Below are 18,663 nucleotides of genomic sequence, written 5' to 3' on the forward strand. Positions count from 1 at the left end.
AGGGGGGCTCCTGGGCAGGGGCACGAGGGGAGCCAGCGCTCAGGCAGCAGACGGGACTATAACCTGAGTGACCCAGTCCTGGAGTCACGAGGGACGTGTGGTCACTGGCATTTGAAATGCGGCCAGTCCGAGCTGAGACGTGCTGTCAGCATAAGGCACACGCTGGGTTTGTCACACTTAGTGAAAGACTGTCGTTGTGGGCTGGATTGTTTCTGCCAGAAATTCAGAATTTCAAGTCCTAATGTCTAGTACCTCCAGATGTGACTGTGTTTGGACCTAAGTCCTTTAAAGAGGTGATTAAGGTAAAACGAGGTAACATGAGGACTAGTGCACTTGTGAGAAGAGATCAGGACCCCCACAGTAGGGACTGTATGAGGACATCGTGAGAAGAGGGCCATCTACGCGCCACGCAGAGAGGCCTCAAAACAAACCATCCAGCCAGTGACCAGATCGTAGACTGCCAGCCTCCGAGGGAATAAATGAGTTTAGGGTACCCAGCCCGTGGTACTTGGTCATGGCAGTCAGAGCAACCGATACAAATGTCAGCTGTCTCACTTAATTTTTTGTTATTGATTACATGCTGAAATGATAATATTGCAGATATATTAAATATTAGTAAAAGTAACCCCAGTTTTTAAAAAGGTGGCTACTAGTAATTTAAAATCACATTGCATTACATTTCTACTGGACAGTGCTGATCAGAGCCAAGGACTTTGTCCTCCCTGAGCATTAGGACCATTGTCCAGGGGTGACTAGCCTGGGTGGCTCAGTCGGTTGAGCGTCCGACTTCGGCTCAGGTCATGATCTCGCGGTTTGTGAGTTCGAGCCCCGCGTCGGGCTCTGTGCTGACGGCTCGGAGCCTGGAGCCTGCTTCGGATTCTGTGTCTCGCTCTCCCTCTGCCCCTTCCCTGCTCACGCTCTGTCTCTCTCTGTCTCGAAAATAAATAAAACAGGGGCGCCTGGGTGGCGCAGTCGGTTAAGCGTCCGACTTCAGCCAGGTCACGATCTCACGGTCCGTGAGTTCGAGCCCCGCGTCGGGCTCTGGGCTGATGGCTCGGAGCCTGGAGCCTGTTTCCGATTCTGTGTCTCCCTCTCTCTCTGCCCCTCCCCCGTTCATGCTCTGTCTCTCTCTGTCCCAAAAATAAATAAAAACGTTGAAAAAAAAAAAAAAGAAAAGAAATAAAACATTAAACAAACAAACAAACGCATTGTCCACAGGCACATCCATCCATCTGCTGGTGTGAATGGAAGCTTTACTCTCACATCCTTTGGGGCCATCACAGGCAGCCAGTATTGCTTATGTGCCTGTTGGCATATATTCCTTGCGCTGAGTGCATATTTGAAAAACTAAACTACATCTAAAAGAATTAGAACATGGGGACCAAAGCCAGGAAATAATAGAATTTATGTCAGAATGACAAGGGGAAACATGATAACAAGCCTCAAAATTAGATTTTTTTTTTCTTGTGACCCAGTGTCATTTCTAAAATTTGGAAAAAAAAACCCTCAAGAGGATGTTTAGTTTATAGGGCACCTGGCTGGCTCAGTCAGCTAAGCATCCAGCTTTGGCTCAGGTCATGATCTCATGGTTCATGAGTTCAAGCCCCGCATTGGGCTCCACACTGTCAGCCTGCTTGGGATTCTCTCTCTCCCTCCCTCGTCCTCTCTGCCACTTTCCCACTCACTCTTTCTCTCTCAAAAATAAATACATTTTAAAAAAGAGTATGGTAGTTATTTACATTAGGGAATTTGGAGGGATAGGTGAGTTAGGGGCTTCTTTATGGCACAGGATTCTCTGAAGGAAATACACACAAGGCAAATGTTCGAGAGGATTAGGAAAGAGATAGGAACAAAGAAGGTAGGAATAAATCTAAATCAAGAAAAGCAACATATAGCTTTGTTGGAGCAAGGTGCAGTTTTTATTTTCTTACTTTATTTATTTTACTTTATTTTATCTTACTTTATTATTAAAATTTAGACTCATGCCCCTCAGGTATGTTGTTTTCTTTTGTGCTTTGACCAAAATCCATCATAATCTCATTATCGGCTTCCCAAGCCCTTAAGGATGAATCAGGTTTTCTCACTGTGGTTTGTATATCTAAGTGCCTTCAGGAATGAGAGCCCCTGACAAACTAGCTCTCACGTCTGCACTGGCTTGGCCGGGATCCTCCCTGAGGCGTTGCTGAACAAGTCAGGTCCCTGGGTAGAAGGGCCGCTGCTCGAGCCAGTCCACTGAGTGGTCCCTTCCTCATAAGCTCCACCTTCCGGGGCTTCTGGTCCTGGCCGGATCACTCAGCCTCTTCCGGGGGCCCCCCACACCCATCCCTGTGACTCTGCTCCCTCCCTCAGTCACCACTCTACTTTCTAACAAAGTGGCCATAGTATCATTGCTTGAATCACTTCAAAGGTGCCCAACCCTCTGGGGCCCCCACCACACCCTCCACAGGCAGATCCAGGCTTTTCACTGGCAGGAGCCCCCCACCCTTGTAGCACTCTTCTCTCTACCCACAATATCCTGCCTTATTTTTTAGAACATGCTCTTGGATTCCCAACCATCTGGACTTCCCACGGTCTTCCCTGGGTGTGGAAGGGCACCCCCGCCCCTATTGTTCTCTTCACCTTGGAGCCTCCCCACCCCAGCCATCCAGGAAGGTGCCTCCCCACCCCTCCCCCGGCACTCTCTGCCCTGGCCTTGGAACTATTTGTATGTATCCTGTATCTCCCTACTTTGAGTATTTCATGCTTCTCAGGCCCCCCTAAGAAAACTGGGGGTCTTGTTAAAATGCAGATTCTGATTCAGTAGGTCTTGGGTGGGGCCTGAGGCTCTGTGTTTCTAAACAGCTTCCAGTAATGACAAGGCAGCTGGTCCAGGAACCACGGCAGTCACCAGGCCCTGCTTTGGCTCAAGCTACTTGGGGGCCGGGCCGGGCAGGCTGTGTCTGATGCTCGTCTGCCTCCAAGGGAGACTGGTGAAACAGACTGAACACTCAGGCAAAAAATTTTTTTAGTAAACTTTATTTTTTAGAGCAGTTTCAGATTCACAACAAAAACGAATGCAAAGTGCAGGGAGTCCCCACACACCCCTGCCCCTACCCCTGCACCGCCTCCCCCTCCCCCACTGTCACCCCTGCCATATTTTGATTCATCTTTTATGGAATGGAGAGCCTTCTGGCCAGCGCTTGAGCAAAAGGCCACCGTCACTGAGACATTCCACAAAGTACCTTCCGTTGGGCACGTTTGTCTCCTCTGTGGGGTCTTGGTTCCTGACCCAGACTCTGAGCCCCTTACAGGTCTCAAGGGGCAGATCTGTGGCATCATTTCTGCAGTGCGTGGGTTTCAGGGGAGGGGTGTTTTCCACCGGCTCCTTTCCCGAGCCTGGCGCTAACCCTGTTTCAGTACCGCGTTCGCTGCAGAGGCTATAGATCAGACAAAGACAGTCTTCCAACACCTGGACCGGCTTTTCCTTCCTGGACTCTGTGCGTCTTTTAGAAATGACAGTCCTCGGTCAGGACGATTGCCGGGGCTCATCCAGGGAGCGAGCAGGACAACCACACTGGGAGGGCACCTGGTTTGGGCCACAGGCTCGGATTTAACAGCTGACCCGGGTTGCACCCCAAACTCCATGTGCTTTGCTGCTCACGCTCCCGCAGCATTTAAGTCACAAGAATTTGGTTTGATTTTACATTTAATTCCTTGTAAGGGGGAGAAAATGCAGTTTTGGTTTAAAAATATATATTCACGGGGCGCCTGGGTGGCGCAGTCGGTTAAGCGTCCGACTTCAGCCAGGTCACGATCTCGCGGTCCGTGAGTTCGAGCCCCGCGTCAGGCTCTGGGCTGATGGCTCAGAGCCTGGAGCCTGTTTCCGATTCTGTGTCTTCCTCTCTCTCTGCCCCTCCCCCGTTCATGCTCTGTCTCTCTGTGTCCCAAAAATAAATAAACGTTGAAAAAAAAAAATTTAAAAAATATATATTCAGGCAGGGGGACTTCACGCTATAGTTGAATTTGAAGGCTGGGGATCACGAGATTCTAAAATGGGTGCTAAACAGGACCTCAGTCTGGCAAAAGTATGACTCAGTTAAAGCTCCATCAATACAGGCTGTCACCATGTGGCTGTGTCCCTGTGTCCGTAAGGAAATCTTCATTATGTCCTTAATATGTGGAAACTTTACATGTTCTAGAGCTCATTTGCACTGTTGTAAATGTATCCGGCTTCCTAAGGGACATAGGGACTTACAGAATCCGAGGTAGACCTTGACAGGCAGTAAAGGAGCGGCCGCCCATGGAAAGCATCCCCGAGGCCGCAGGGACAGCGGAGGACAAGGGACTGGGGTCAGAGCGTATTAAAAGTTTCTCTGTCTTTATGCTCCAAAAGCTGCAGTGCTGAATGGATTTTCTGCTGCTTTATATTGGACACTTCGGCTTTTGAATTCTGTACGGTTATCTTTCTCTATTTCTTCCACACGAAGTCATTCTATTTTTGCTTTTCTATCGTCTTCAAAAGTTTTTGAACGTCTTTCAGCCAGGCTCTTGGACTTTTCATCTTTTTCTTTCTCTCCATAAAACGTCATTTCCATCTGTTTCCCTGTTCATTCTTTTACGGTTCTTCCTTCCCAGGCTAATAACCACTCCTAGCTCCTTTTCCATTCTGTTTTTACCACCCGTTTGAGCGTCCCCCTGAAAGCCTTCTGTCGGGCTTTATCCCTGCAGACGGGCGTTCTTTCCTGAACATGCTCTGTATTGTCTGTCTTATTGTGTTTGCTTGAGGCCTAGTAATTTTCAATAAAGCCCTTAATCCAAGTACTTCACTGAAAATTACCAGGCTTCTCTATGGAGGATGAGTCAAAAATAGAAGCCCTGCTATCAAGAAAATGTAGTCGGAGCGAGCGAGCGAGAGAGTCCACATTAACCAGCGTTCAGCCACCTCCGAAACCAAGAGGCCGCCTGCCAGTCCCGATCAATGGGGATCGTGACTGTGAGCCCATGTGCTGCGTGAAGCTCTGTGACTGTTTCCACCCGGAGCCTGGCTTCCTTTTCCCTTAAAATAACCTCGCCTTGACAAAGTTCGCACTTTGCCTTGCGCCCAAGTCAAAAATGAGGCATCTCGCGTCTTCCTGTGAACTAAAAATAAGGATTTGGGGAGTCAGTTTCTGCATTCGGTGAAGTGGCTGGATTTCTTCTCTGAGGATGTGGGGTGACATGTTTTCATCCTCTTAGTTTCCCTTTTAAAGCACAGGGGTTATTAAGAGGAATTTCGAGGACGGGCACGTAACGACGCCCTCCTCCTGGATTACGCTCAGCTTTTCCACAGTTTTGAAAATCCTGAAGTTTGCCAGAATCTATTTGGTTAGACAAGATTTGACCTGCTAACATGTTCAAAGAGATCATGTTAATAATGATTTGCTCCTATATAAAAAAAAAAAAAATCATGTTTTATCAAGGCATGAGCAAATTCAATGTTTAGAGTCCATAACAACAGTACTCCCCACTCCCTGCAGGACCCCTAACAAGTACTCCCACTGCCAGGCCTTACTGGTGCCAGGGGCGCCCCTGAATTAGAGGCCAGCCTCCAGGCATCCCCGTCGAGCCCCGGGGGCCATGTGCAAACAGGTAAATCACAAAACCTTCCTCTGGTCTGACACTTTGGTGGATGCTGGGTCTACCTGTCTAACAGGTATGGGAGTGATTACTTCTAGGGAGAGTGGGCAGGCTTCATGGAGGAGGTGGCATTTCGCCTGGCTCCTGAAGAATAAGGTAAAGTTTGCCTGGCAATGGCTGGGAAGGGTAGGAATTGTAAAGGATGGGAGCAGCACAGGTGAGGGCCAAGGCCACGGCTCCTGAGGCCATCTCGCTTTCCTGAGGAAGTCAAGAAGTATGTCTGCAGGGTGGGGGGTGAGGGATCCTGAGACACACGGATGTAGAGAACCGGAGATCCAGGTTACCCGTGGCCTTGCACGTCCCCTGAAGATTTGATTTACTCCATGAAGCACAAGGAGCCAGAGAGATTTCACGCAAAGAGGCAACAGTGATTCGTTTTCCTCTTTTCAGAGGGTAATTCTGGCTACTTGGTTGGGGGCAGAGGGGACGGAGACCCACTGGGAGGTGGCCTGTGAACTGGAGGCCCGGGGCAAGGTCACTGGCAGCAGGGATCAGGAAAGGGTGGTGGCACTTCCGGAAACGTGAAGTCAGCTGATCCCACGCTGCCTCCACTAAATGGGTCAGGGTCAGAAGAGCAAATGCCAGGCGGAGCCGGGGCACCCAGCACAGCTGAGACGCCTGGGGACAGGGCGAGGATCAGCGTCCTCACGTGGCTGGAACATTGGAAGAGACGCCTCTGCTAAGTCCAGGGAGGTTCTATTTCCTGCAAGGCAGTTAAAGTGGTTCTGAGTGATGAGGTTCCCGTCACGCATCAGTTCTTTTTCGAAGGAGTTGACTTTGCAGCTAGCGGTTACCCGGGCAGTGTGATGCCCCTTTGACCTCCACACATCCCTGGCCTACCCTCATCCACTGGTCTGTGTCTGTGCCCATAGATTCTGCTTCCCTCCTCCGAGGGATGGACTCTCCACATTCCTACCCTGTGTCCCGGACCTCCCTGCCCATCCCAGGACGCCAGGCCAGCCCGTCTGTCCCGCCCGTGTCGTGTCAGCGCCTTGCTCGCTATTGACTAATACACCTCCATCTACAGCCACACCCTATTTCCCCCGTGTTTAAAAGAAGTTCTCTTGTCCGGACTGCCTGTCAGTCTCCTCCTGTCTACACAATTCCTCGAAGAGCTATCTGGACTCACTTTTGTTCCTCTCCCTCTGTTCTCTCTGCTCCCGTTGTAGATGCCCAATCATTACCTACAGAATCAAGGAGCACAATCCTTTCCCCGCAGCCTGATTTAGGCTTTTCAGAGTCTCGCAGAACTACAGATGTCCTGGCCTGAAGAAAAAATGCAAAACCTCTGCGTTTTATATGTTTCCTTCCAGGGCATTAAAAGCTGAGCAAATAGTTTTCTGTTTTGACAGGCAAAAAGTTTCTGTGGGGAGAAACAAGCCATATTAGTGAACGTGACTTAGATGGGCAGTGATTCCTTGAGTACTTGACCGCACCAGAAGGGAGGGCTTGTTGTTGATAAATCCTTTATGAACCTTTTCATAAAGGCTTCCTACCTAAGTCCCGGTTCCCACTGGCTTCCTGCCCCATCTGACCGGCTTTCTAGATGCCAACTCCGCCTTGTGCCTTCATGTACAAGGAGAAGACGGCATTGTTCCTGCCAGATCGGGCGGCCCTGTGCCGCAGACCACAGAGACAGTGCACCTGCTGGGCTGCGAGGGGGGGTCTGACTCGCTCGCTCTCTCTGAGAAATGTCTTTGCAAAAATGTGGATCCTTTGATCTAGCTGATGCAGGTTGAAAACACCAGGAGGACCAGGGATGGAGCTTGGCTCAAGAAAGAGAAGAGGTCTGGAGAGAGGGTAGGTGTCTACAAGGGTCTCTATTCTTTCAGCTGAGCCACAGACCTCGAGTCACCATGGCCCTTCTCATGACACGCATCTTCCCTGGGGACTCCCACCCTTCATCCTAGAGGGACTAGAAGGAGACTGTCACTCGCAGGTTCCTGGCCTCGCTTACTGGACAAGACCTAAAGCTAGACCTCACTCGTCTCCGTGCAGAGGGATCTCGACCAGTGTTCTGGATTCTTCCGTACCATTGCATATCCTCAACCATTCAAACGTCCATGACCTATGTGGGACACTGGAAATTCAGATGCAGTTGAATATGACTCTTCCCCCAACAATTGCCTGGAAAAACAGCTGAATTTTGGAAGAATAATGAGACTCAAGCATCCCATAAAACATCTTCACCAGTGAGTCACTTACAGCTACTAAGTGGATTCAACCAGAGTTGTCCACGCTGTGCTGGTGAGTCATCGACAGCCTGAATTAATAGTAAGGGACAGTCATCCTGGCTGGCGTCTACCCTGTCATCCACCATGGCTCCCGTGCCCAGTGAGGCCAGTCTTGTCATCCTGTGGGTCAACTGTGCGGTTCTCCATAGGAAATCAATAGCTGATCTGTTCTCCACAGCCACTGTTGTCATGGAGCGAAGGAAGGAGTTTCACCAGAAGGAAAAAAAGAAAAAAAAAAAAGAAAAAGTTTGTATCCATGAAACTTGAAGAAATGGTACTTCCTGGTTACTGGGAGGTTCAGAATGGTAGAGAAAAGGTTATCATCTCAAGAGAGTGTAGCTAAGACCATCTGAAGAAAAGGGACAGAGGAAAGAGTGTTCTCCGAGCGGCGAGTAACTAGCGATTTCAAGAATGCAATAAAGTGGACTAAGGATTTCAAATCAGAAAACAAAGGTGTGTGTGGATCTGATGCTTTCTCATTCAGGGCTGTGGGAAACTTCATAGCCTAGTGCAGGAGCTAAGGCAGAAGTTCAAACCCACGAGTTAAAGCCAATCTTTCACAGAGGTAATCTAAATCTCGATCGCATTGAATCTGTCTTCTCTCTGGTACTGAAATATCTTCCAGGGTGTTCTCATCAGAAATATGAATTGCCCACACTCCTTAGAGCCCTATCCAATTAAAAGTAGATCTAAATCTCCCTAATGCAGAATCCTTTAAGACACTGGGGGAAGAGGAGGGAATGTGTATTTATAGAAAATCTGATAGAAAACACAACTGTGTCACTTCAAGGGTGAGTCGGATAAGGTATTTATTCAAGACTTACATTTCTTTTAAAAACAATTACTTTTGATATGTATCTAAAGCATCTCCTCTGTCATTTAGGATAAAAACAGATTAAGCTTTTACTCAGTAATGAATTAGGCGCCCTAACATTCTAGGCAGCTCATAGAGTGTGTGTTTGCAGAAAACTAAAGAAAAATCCTGTGACCAAGAATCACAAGTTAAAGTTTTCTTTGAAATGGAAATACTCTAAGGGAGGAATTGGTTACTGGAGCTTAAAAAAGACACTGAAAGTGCGAGAGAGGTTTCCCCTTCCTAGAAATGTGAGCTTGGGCCCCGGCAGAGGACCCGAGGAGGATCTGGAACAGGAGATTAAAATAATCCCAGAATGCAAGGCATCTCTGAAAGCACCAGCGGGATGGAGACAGTGGCAGCTCTGGGAATGGAACAGTGTGTGGACCCAGGAAGGGCATCTTGGCCACTCTCTCTCTTTCCTGGGCGCTGGTCCCATCTCAGAAATCTTTTTCTACTCTGGGCTTATTTTTATTTTTGTCTTTCAAATTGTTAAAGTATAACTCTCATTCCAGAATAGCTTTTTTTCTCATAAAAAATAGCAGATGGTTTATTTAAGTAGTGGCTATAAAGAGTATTTTAAGTCTATTGGGCTGTTCAGTAATAAGTAAGGCCCTCGATGGGGTCATTCTACTCAGAAGAAGCAAAGACCAACCGGCAGATGGGTGTTCAGGGATGGGGGTGTGCCCAGTATGGGAGCTGGTCACTTGTGTTCTCAGTGGGAACCTGGAATTCATGACTAGTCTAGTTTTTATCTATCTATCTATCTATCTATCTATCTATCTATCTATCTATCTATCAAGTTTGTTTATTTATTTATTTATTTATTTATTTATTTATTTGTGTTGAGAGAGAGAGAGTGCGCACACTCAATGGGGGAGGGGCAGAGAGACCGAGGGAGAGAGAATCCCACGCAGGTTCTGTGCTGTTAGCACAAAGCCTGACATGGAATTTCGACTCATGAACTGTAAGATCATGACCTAAGGTGAAATCGAGAGCCAGATGCTTCACCTACTGGGGTCCCCAGGTGCCCCAAAGCATCCTTTTAAACCCATCCGAGCAGGAGGGAGCGAGAGAAGCCGGAAGTGCTAGCACATGGTCATTGTTATGGGCTGAATGTTTGTGTTTCCTCCCTGCCCCCACTGAATTCTTACTTTGGACCACCACGTGATTGCCTTTGGCGATGAGGCCTTTGGGAGGTAATTATGTTTGTATCGGGTCATACGTAGGGGTGGCCCCCATGATGGGAATCACTGCTCTTCTGAGAAGAGGAAGAGAGCCCTCTCTCAAAGCTCTGTGAGCACATAGTGAGAAAGTGGTGTTCTACAAGTCAGGAGGAAGGCCCTCACCAAGAACTGAATCTGCCCGCACCTTGATCCTGAACTTCCAAGCTTCTAGAACAGTGAGAAATAAATGTCTGTTGTTTAAGCCACCCCATCAATGGCATTTTATTATAGCAACCCAAACTGATACATTCATGAAAAGCAAGAGTTTTAGAAAAAGATCAGGTTGGGCCAAGTACACCTCTCTGTGCCCTTGGGCAAGTTACTGACCTGTCTGACCCCCAACTTTCTTACCTGCAAAATGGGTATGATGAAGTACCCACCCAATGAGGCAAGGGACTTGCTGGACAGACAGCAAACTCAGAATCACTTGTCCTGACTTTAGCGGCCACCATCTTGTGGGAATGGTAGCCATCAAGAAGTGGGCGTTTCCTGGCTGGGGAAACGTTATGTGGAATGGTGTGGTGCTTTCCCGATTCTAAATCAATAATCTTCAGTTCTTCTAGTAAACATTCTTCAGTAGGCCTTCAGCTGTGGTCCAGAGGTTTTAATAATGCTCGGTTCCTGCCCTCAAGGGGCCTGTGGTCTCTAAGGAGGAATGACAGAGAAGCATTCCTGTTTCAATACATTACCACCAGGTTGGAAGTCAGAGGATCCTGGGTCATCGTGGGAGCGCACGGAGAGTTGGCGTCCAGAAAGGCTTCCTGGAGGAGGTGGTTCCTCCATATGTAACATATTCTTCTCAAGTCCACCACTTCATTCTTCCCAAGAAAAAGAAGGGAAATTCAGGTCTTAGTATATGTATCCATTAATTATTCCACATACGCCAAAGTCTATCAGCCCTCTAATAAATCAGTTACTTGATTGGAAACCTACTTTCAAACTACTACCACAGAAAATTCCCCCTTGCAAAATGATGGCAGGCTTTAAAGCCTCGCAGTATTTGCACACGTGAAGCAGCTTGTTGCAAGCTTTAATTTAGCATTGAAAGATATCCTGTTCTTACTGACAGTCCACTGTTGTGTTTATTCAATGGGATGATTTGGGAAAATCGCGAAACCAGGCTCCCTGTAGCCTCTCGTAGCCCCGTGGTTCCTACCCTCGGCTAACCGGCCGCTCCGAGGCATCAGAGGCCGTCCCTGGCGGTGGGAAGTAGATGGAGCAGGCCAGAACCGGCCAGCAGACTGCTTTGACCCTGGCCAGAGGCGTGACTGATGAGCCAGTAGTGGACAAGTTTAGTCAACTGACATCTGGTCATGAGCCTCTAGAAAATATTTGTATTTTTCCCACATTATTCTCGTAGTGTTTTCATATTCAGCAAGCGTATTTCCAAATTGTTTTCTTATGAACAGTTGTATTACTATTTCATTCCTTGACTGCATGATTCAGGTTTGAGTTTCTCTTTCTTTTTCTTTGCAGATGTGGGAGGAGGCCATTGCTCTGGGTAAGGAACTTGCTGAACAGTATGAAAACGAGATGTTTGATTACGAACAACTCAGCGAATTGCTGGTAGGTCTTCTTTTCTTTCTAGTGAAGTAAACACAGGCAATCCACACTTGTTTTTCTGGGATTTCCCTTCCCGTTTTGACGTTGGGATTCCCCTCAGGCCTTCTGTGGGCTTGGCCATGGTCCTCCATTTTGTCCAGGATGAGAGTCTTGATGTATTTGCTGACCGATTCTGGCTCACGAGCACTCACGTTTATTCCCAACTGAGCTTTGGTAACCAGACTAAAGCTGTAAACAACCGCCGACCCCACATGTACAGAGCTCTTGGTGGCCCCAGAGTCTCTGAGAACCTCTGCTGGTTTAAAACTGACCCCGTCTACAAGGTAGGTGGGTGAAGGGAGAGTGACCCAGACCTTTCTCCTGCTACAGACACTGTTTGTATTCAGCAGATCTACTTTATGATGGTATATATAATATTTATCATTAATTTAGACCAGAATTCTGCCCTCTTAAATTCCTCTTTAATGTGGCCCAGTATCTAACTGATACCAGTTTTTAAAATACTAAAGACCAGCCACTTAATCAGAAGGAAAACCATTTCTGTGGCACCTCTTTGGTTTTTGAGAACACAGATAAATCATACTGGTTACTGAGTTTCGCTCTTTTGGGCAGATTCCCTGCTCAACACTGGGGGTGAGGGACAAATTCTGTCCAAGCCGTGCGTCGAGGTATCCAGATGCACCAGGCGCGTGGCCCCTCCCTCATCGTCATCCTCCCACCCAACTGGAATTGCCAAAGCTTGTAGAGCCCACTGGAAGATTCTAGAAGAACAAATGCTCAAATGCACTATTCAAACCTGAAATGTTCTTTCTTCCTTTCAGAAAAAACAGGCTCAGTTTTATGAAAACATCGTCAAAGTGATAAGACCTAAGCCTGACTATTTCGCTGTTGGCTACTACGGACAAGGATTCCCCACATTCCTTCGGGTAAATTTTGATTCTGTTTAATCGAAGCCAAGATTGCTGCCTGGGCAGAGAGCCCCTTCCCATTCTGAGGAACGATTTGGACTTTGCATCCGTGGGTCGCAGTCTGACTCTGTACTCTTAATAGCTTTGCGCTTAGCTTAGGGTGTGAGAGAAGGGCTGATAACATTTTCTTTGGTTGCATATAAGCTTTCCATCTGAACTTCCCTAAACAGAAGTCTCCTTCAGAGATTTAGGTGTGTTTTTTAAATTGTGGTAAAATACAGGTGACATAAAATTTGCCACCTTAACCAATTTTAAGGGTACAGTTGAGTGGCACTAAGCACATTCACATTGTTGTGCCATCATCCATCTCTGGAACTTTTTCATCTTTCCATCCTGAAATTCTGTACCCAGGACAACAGTGACTCCACGTTCCCTCACCTCTCAGCCCCTGGCAGCACCGTTCTACTTCCTGTCTCTATGAATTTGCCTTTTCTAGGTACCTCATAAAGTGAAATCATACACTCTTTGCCCTTTCGTGTCTGACCTATTTCCCTTGACATACTGTCTTCAAGGTTTATCCATGTCGGAGCATGGATCTGAATGTCACTTCTTTTTATGGCCGAGTATTCCATTGTATAGATATACCACAGTTTTGTTGATCCATTCTTCCTTCAATGGACGTTTGGGTTGTTTCGGCTATGGTGAATCATACTGCCGTGAACATGTGTATTTTTAATTATGTGAGAAATTGTAAGGGGATTTTTCTGGTCACATTGCTGGGGACTCTGAATCACCTTCCATTCCTTAGATAGGCATGTGCTGTTCGACACGGGATTGAAGAAATACTGTGATCGGCAGCCAAATGCCCATTTCTTAGCACTCATGAGGCCAGAGGAGAAATTGTGTACATAAATGCTGCTTGACCTACTAGTAGAATTGTTTAAAGTTTCTCTTGGATGCCATTGACCAGTGGGCCATGATTTCCTGTCATTTCTTAAGACATTTTTTGAAGGCACATGGTTTTCTCTTATTCTGGGAGACCACAGGTGATTCCTCTGGTTTGGGGAAAGCGGGATCTCTTGTCTAGAGCATAGCTGTGTGGGGCAGTTAGATCCAGGAAGGAGATTTTCCTAGTCCCAGAGCTGTGTTCCTTTGACCCTGGCGGTTCTGACTGCACAGACGTTCTTGACGTCCCTTCATGCCGCCACCAGCAGGAAGGACTTACTTGCTGAGGACCTGTCATTGTTGATATGACATCAACAAGTGAGCCTCCCAGGTCTGGTCTGCTTCAGAATGTGACCTGTTGATTTGTCCACTCACTGAAGGTCTGGGGTGACTGGGGCATCTGCCCCTACCCTGTCCCTGCTGGTGTGTCCTCTCTCCTTGACACCTCAGCTTTTCTCGTGCAGCTGTGACCATGCCCAGGAGAGCAGTTGACCAGAGACCCAGATTATGGAGAAAATCTTCCTCCCAAAGAATGAATAAAGGACATTTGGTTATGAGCCCTAAATTAGGGAGGATTTTGAAGTTAACTACATTTTATTTTTATTTTTAAGAAGTTTATTTATTCTGAGAGAGAGAGAGAGAGAGAGAGAGAGAGAGAGAGAGAGAGAGAGAGAATCCCAAGCAGGCCTTGTGCTGTCAGTGCAGAGCCTGACGTGGGGCTCAATCCCGTGAACCATGAGATCATGACCTGAGCCGAGTTCCAAGAGTCTGACGCTTAACCAACTAAGCCACCCAGGGGCCCCTGAAATTGACCATATGTAAATAAAAAACCAAGCTGAAGAATATTATGAGCTTGGAGTTGACGTTGTTAAAGGCTTTCATTAAGGTGTATAGATCTGTATGTGTGACCCCATGTATGTGTCTCTAAGAGAGAGATCGAGCCTAAATCATGGCTGTGCTGAGGTGTTACAGTGTGTGTGGCCCTCTGTGGACAGTGCTGTGACTTCCCCACTACTCACTATGCCTCTGCCCTGGCTTCCTGACGTGCCGGTGGGCGGGGCGGGCACTTTGCGGTCCCTGAGCCAATGGATGCCTGGCGTGTAAGTGGGCTGGGAGGGCACACACGATGTGTGTGCTCCGGGGACCGCACTGGCTCATCTCCCCTGTCAAAAGGACAAAATGCAAAGTGTGAATAAAGGGTTTAACGGGCATGATTAATATTGAACTGACTTCCCCGCCACACCTGAATAATTCTGCAGGACTATAGCAGTATATTTATTATGCTTCACAGATCCCCTAGCAGGGGTCAATCTGACAATGACATTAGCGGTTACAAAAACTCAGGGAAAATGTTTGGCTGTTTAATGCCCCTGAGGAACTAACTGTCCCTTTTGCTTTGTTTTTCTTTAAGAATTGGTCTCGTTGGCTTCTGGGTTTGCCTTTTTTGGTTGTTTGTTTGCTTTCATGTTAATATTTATGGTTCTTCCAAGGAATAAATATCTTTGACTATATATACATTTCCCCCTTATTTTCATGTTTGAAGGGACTGCTTCAGAATGCAAAATAATTGACATTTCTAGAAAATGTTAGTAGTGCTTTCATCTATAACTCACTAGTGTTTTTCTATTAAAGTCTTTATATACATTTTATTATTATGTCTTTCTTCTAGTGTAAAGCATAATAAATTCATGTGAGTTTTGTAGTGGCCTGTTAATACATTAAATCTTCCTGAATTTCTGAAATGTTTGGCTTTATATAGCTTTAAAAGATGCCCACACTGTGTATTTATATTTCTAATTAAGGCTACATATTACTTTGGTTTCTGCTTGACATTATTTTTTTAGAGAAAGAGAACATTTTTCTTCTATAATGGGTACTTTAAGACATACCTAAGCACAAAGTGAAAAAAATATTCAATTCTTAAACTGTTCCTTCTTTAGTGATTTATGGGGACCCAGAATAAGTCGGGACTAGGGAAGGAAAGAAATTGAGTACCATAGGATCTCTCTTTATCTTTTGAAAATTCATTAATTAGACAAATTTTAGTTTGACTTCAAACTCAGTCTCTAGGAGGTAAGCGTAAGAATATTCCGTGGGGTGCTGTTCTGTGGGCTTTCTGCCTTTCCTCCGCTCTGGCACCTGGCCAGCCAGGGTCAGGACGGATACCAGGGCTGCACCTGACTCATGACCAGCCAGGCTGGGCCTCTTGCTCAGCCGACAGATCCTGTGAGGAAAAGCATCGGCCCCCAGCCTCCTGTTTCTTTGGTCCCTTGGCGCCTTTTCCTTGTTGCCGTCTTCCTTTAGGGTCAGACAGCCCTAGGGGTGAGGCAGGATGTTGGGGGGCCGGGGGTGTAGGCCCCAGAGTCAATGGTAGTGTCGCATCGCCCATTGCCACCTTTCTATGACTCAGTTGACACTCAGAAGACACTGTTGGATCTGTGAAGGTTCACAGAACTTTTACATCTTAGAATCCGAAAATTCCTGAGACGTATGTTTACTGAGTGTGTCACACCTGGACAGAAATGGCCTCAACAAGGCAGCCTGCGTAAGGAAGAAGGCTCACCGGCCTAACACCCACCCCTGAGGTCACCCCGCCATCTAACACCACCTCCAGATGGACTCTCCAGCTTGGGATTTATGGAGGTGACAACGTGTCATTTGAGATGGACAGTAGCCAGGTTGTTTTGTTTTTTTTTTTTTTTAATCTTTATTTATTTTTGAGACAGAGAGAGATATAGTGCAAGTGAAGGAGGGAGACGGAGAGAGAGGGAGTCACAGAATCCAAAGCAGGCTCCAGGCTCTGAGCTGTCAGCACCGAGCCCGACGCGGGGCTCAAACTCACCAACCCCAAGTTCATGACCTGAGCTAAAGCCGGATGCTTAATTGACTGAGCCACCCGGACGCCCCCAAAAGCCAGTCTTTAGAAGGAGAACTCTGATGCTGAACCTGTCATTCATCACCGGGTAATCGTTGGTACAGCACTGAAGGGGCAGTGAGGGCAGTCCTCCCATCGGCCTCCGGTCTCTCCCCACTGGGGAGGCTGCGGTCCTCACACCTCCCTACTTTGTTCTAGACCCCTTTCCCTGTGGTTCTGCTGGTCGCTTGGCTGTGTCCTCTAGGCGACAGCTGGGAACATCGTGCTCAGGCTCTGAGGCCGCACCGCAATCTCACGCTCTCTTAAATTCCTCTCGGCAGGATGAGAGCTATTTAATTAGGACACCATGATGCCCTTCCCTGGTGCTTGTACCCTCTCTCGCCACCTCATGCCCAGTAGAGGGTGGGCCCTGAGTGCTCACTTGGTTCTTGGTGGTTATTTTGGTTGATTGTCACTGTTAAGGCTGAAATCCACCCGCCGACTTTGGTAATGTGTTCAGTGCTTCGTAAACACTATTGACTTATGCGGCTCCTGTTTGCGTGTTCCTGATTAATAAGGCCAGTGTAATTACAAGCTGTTTTTCAATTCAATGGCTTTTTAAAGAAAACTCTCAAGCAGATTTTGAAAACCAGTGCATTTGTGTGTGAACTTGTGCTGACCTTCCCCCCGTGGTGTTATTTAATGAATGTCACTGTTTCCAGGGGAAAGTTTTCATTTACCGAGGGAAGGAGTACGAACGCAGGGAAGATTTTGAAGCTCGCCTCTTAACTCAGTTCCCCAACGCAGAGAAAATGAAGACGACATCTCCCCCAGGCGACGACATCAAAAACTCGCCTGGCCAATGTATCCTTTAAGACAACCCCGCGGGACAGGATGCGATCTCAGCGCCGTGGGCCTGGGTGGTTGGGTGTACTTGGGGGCGTTGTCATGCCTGATGTCCATGCTGCCTTGTGATCCTTAACCCTCTTCACCCTTAGACATTCAGTGCTTCACCGTAAAGCCCAAACTTGACCTGCCCCCGAAATTTCACCGGCCTGTGTCAGAGCAGATCGTAAGGTGAGCGTCCCATTCCTCCTGCCCAACATACGGATGATGAAAGACTGTGCACAGATCTCTTACTAAGAATTTCCCCCTCGAGGGGCGCCTGGGTGGCGCAGTCGGTTAAGCGTCCGACTTCAGCTAGGTCACGATCTTGCGGTCCGTGAGTTCGAGCCCCGCGTCAGGCTCTGGGCTGATGGCTCAGAGCCTGGAGCCTGTTTCCGATTCTGTGTCTCCCTCTCTCTCTGCCCCTCCCCCATTCATGCTCTGTCTCTCTCTGTCCCAAAAATAAATAAACGTTGAAAAAAAAAATTTTTTTTAAAAAGAATTTCCCCCTCGAAAGGATGGATTTTAGGCTTTGGTGAGCTTTCCAGATGCTCTGTTTACTTTGACGAGCAAGAGAAGCAAATTATTTTGAGCATCAAAACAGTGAGGGAAGAAGTTAGTAATGTGTTGCCGGAGGGTACCAGAACTATTCCTTTCCTGATGTGGGGAGGCCGGGAAAACTTGGGAGCGCGGAGGGGGCACTCTGGTCTCCGTGTGACCCACCCAGCCCCACACCCAGTTACCTCAGACTCCCCTCTGAGTCCCGGTGCGTGGGGAGGGCCGGACTGTTTGCACGCTGTGTGACAGGAAAAGGGATTGGGACATTTGCTTTTTTTGGATGCAGAACCCCTTGACCCCTGCACCACCACGATTGTATAACATGGGATCATAAGGCAGATTTTTAGACTCACTAGTCGGCTATCCAAATCTGAGGTTTTGTGCCTCTCCGTTGAACTGCACCCGACTTAGCAATGCTGTAGAAACACTCTGCTTTAGATGTTTCTTTGATATTAAGAATTTTGTTTTCTATGTGATGCATGTTCTGGTTAAGAAATTAACCTCTTCAGTGGCCTGATAGTGCTCCGAATCTGTTTCTTTCGTATCCTGAAGTCTGGTGGGTTGTGTTCTTCCTCAAAATTCACTCTCCTCTCTTTAACCTCTTGTTAGCCATAATGGAAAGGCAGCCAGGGTTCTGTATTGATGAACGATTGCTTCCACAAGGCACACATTTTGAGGTTTGCCACAGTCTGTCTCAGCAAGAGGCATTGGAGCAAATAGTGAATGGTAGCTTATGCTTAGCTGCTTCCCTGTGATGTGGGGAGGCCACCTGCCTTTCAGTGCAGGGGACAAGTCAGGCTCTCATATACGTGTGGAAGCCTCCCCCTCCCCAGGGACAGAAGGTACACACCTGTACCATGCATGCATGTCTCGCTGCTTGTAGGCCCTGCCTTCTGTAGACCTGAAACCAAGGTACGCAAGGCCTTTTTAAAAATAATAAACACAGGGGCGCCTGGGTGGCGCAGTCGGTTAAGCGTCCGAC

General features: G+C 47.5%; 1 protein-coding gene across 2 annotated transcripts in view; it reads left to right on the plus strand.

The window, feature by feature from the left end:
• Positions 1–18,663, plus strand: part of DOCK1 (dedicator of cytokinesis 1) — a 532,945-nt gene that overhangs the window by 479,227 nt on the left and 35,055 nt on the right. For both annotated transcript variants that reach the window (XM_086681161.1, XM_086681162.1), the window contains exons 39-42: positions 11,445–11,534; positions 12,353–12,457; positions 16,961–17,102; positions 17,237–17,315. In XM_086681161.1, the coding sequence (XP_086537287.1) occupies positions 11,445–11,534; positions 12,353–12,457; positions 16,961–17,102; positions 17,237–17,315 (416 nt within the window). The remainder of the gene's footprint in view (positions 1–11,444; positions 11,535–12,352; positions 12,458–16,960; positions 17,103–17,236; positions 17,316–18,663) is intronic.

This window comes from Puma concolor, chromosome D2, assembly GCF_028749965.1.
Source record: "Puma concolor isolate L17-30 chromosome D2, mPumCon1.1.hap2, whole genome shotgun sequence".
Lineage (NCBI taxonomy): Eukaryota > Metazoa > Chordata > Mammalia > Carnivora > Felidae > Puma > Puma concolor.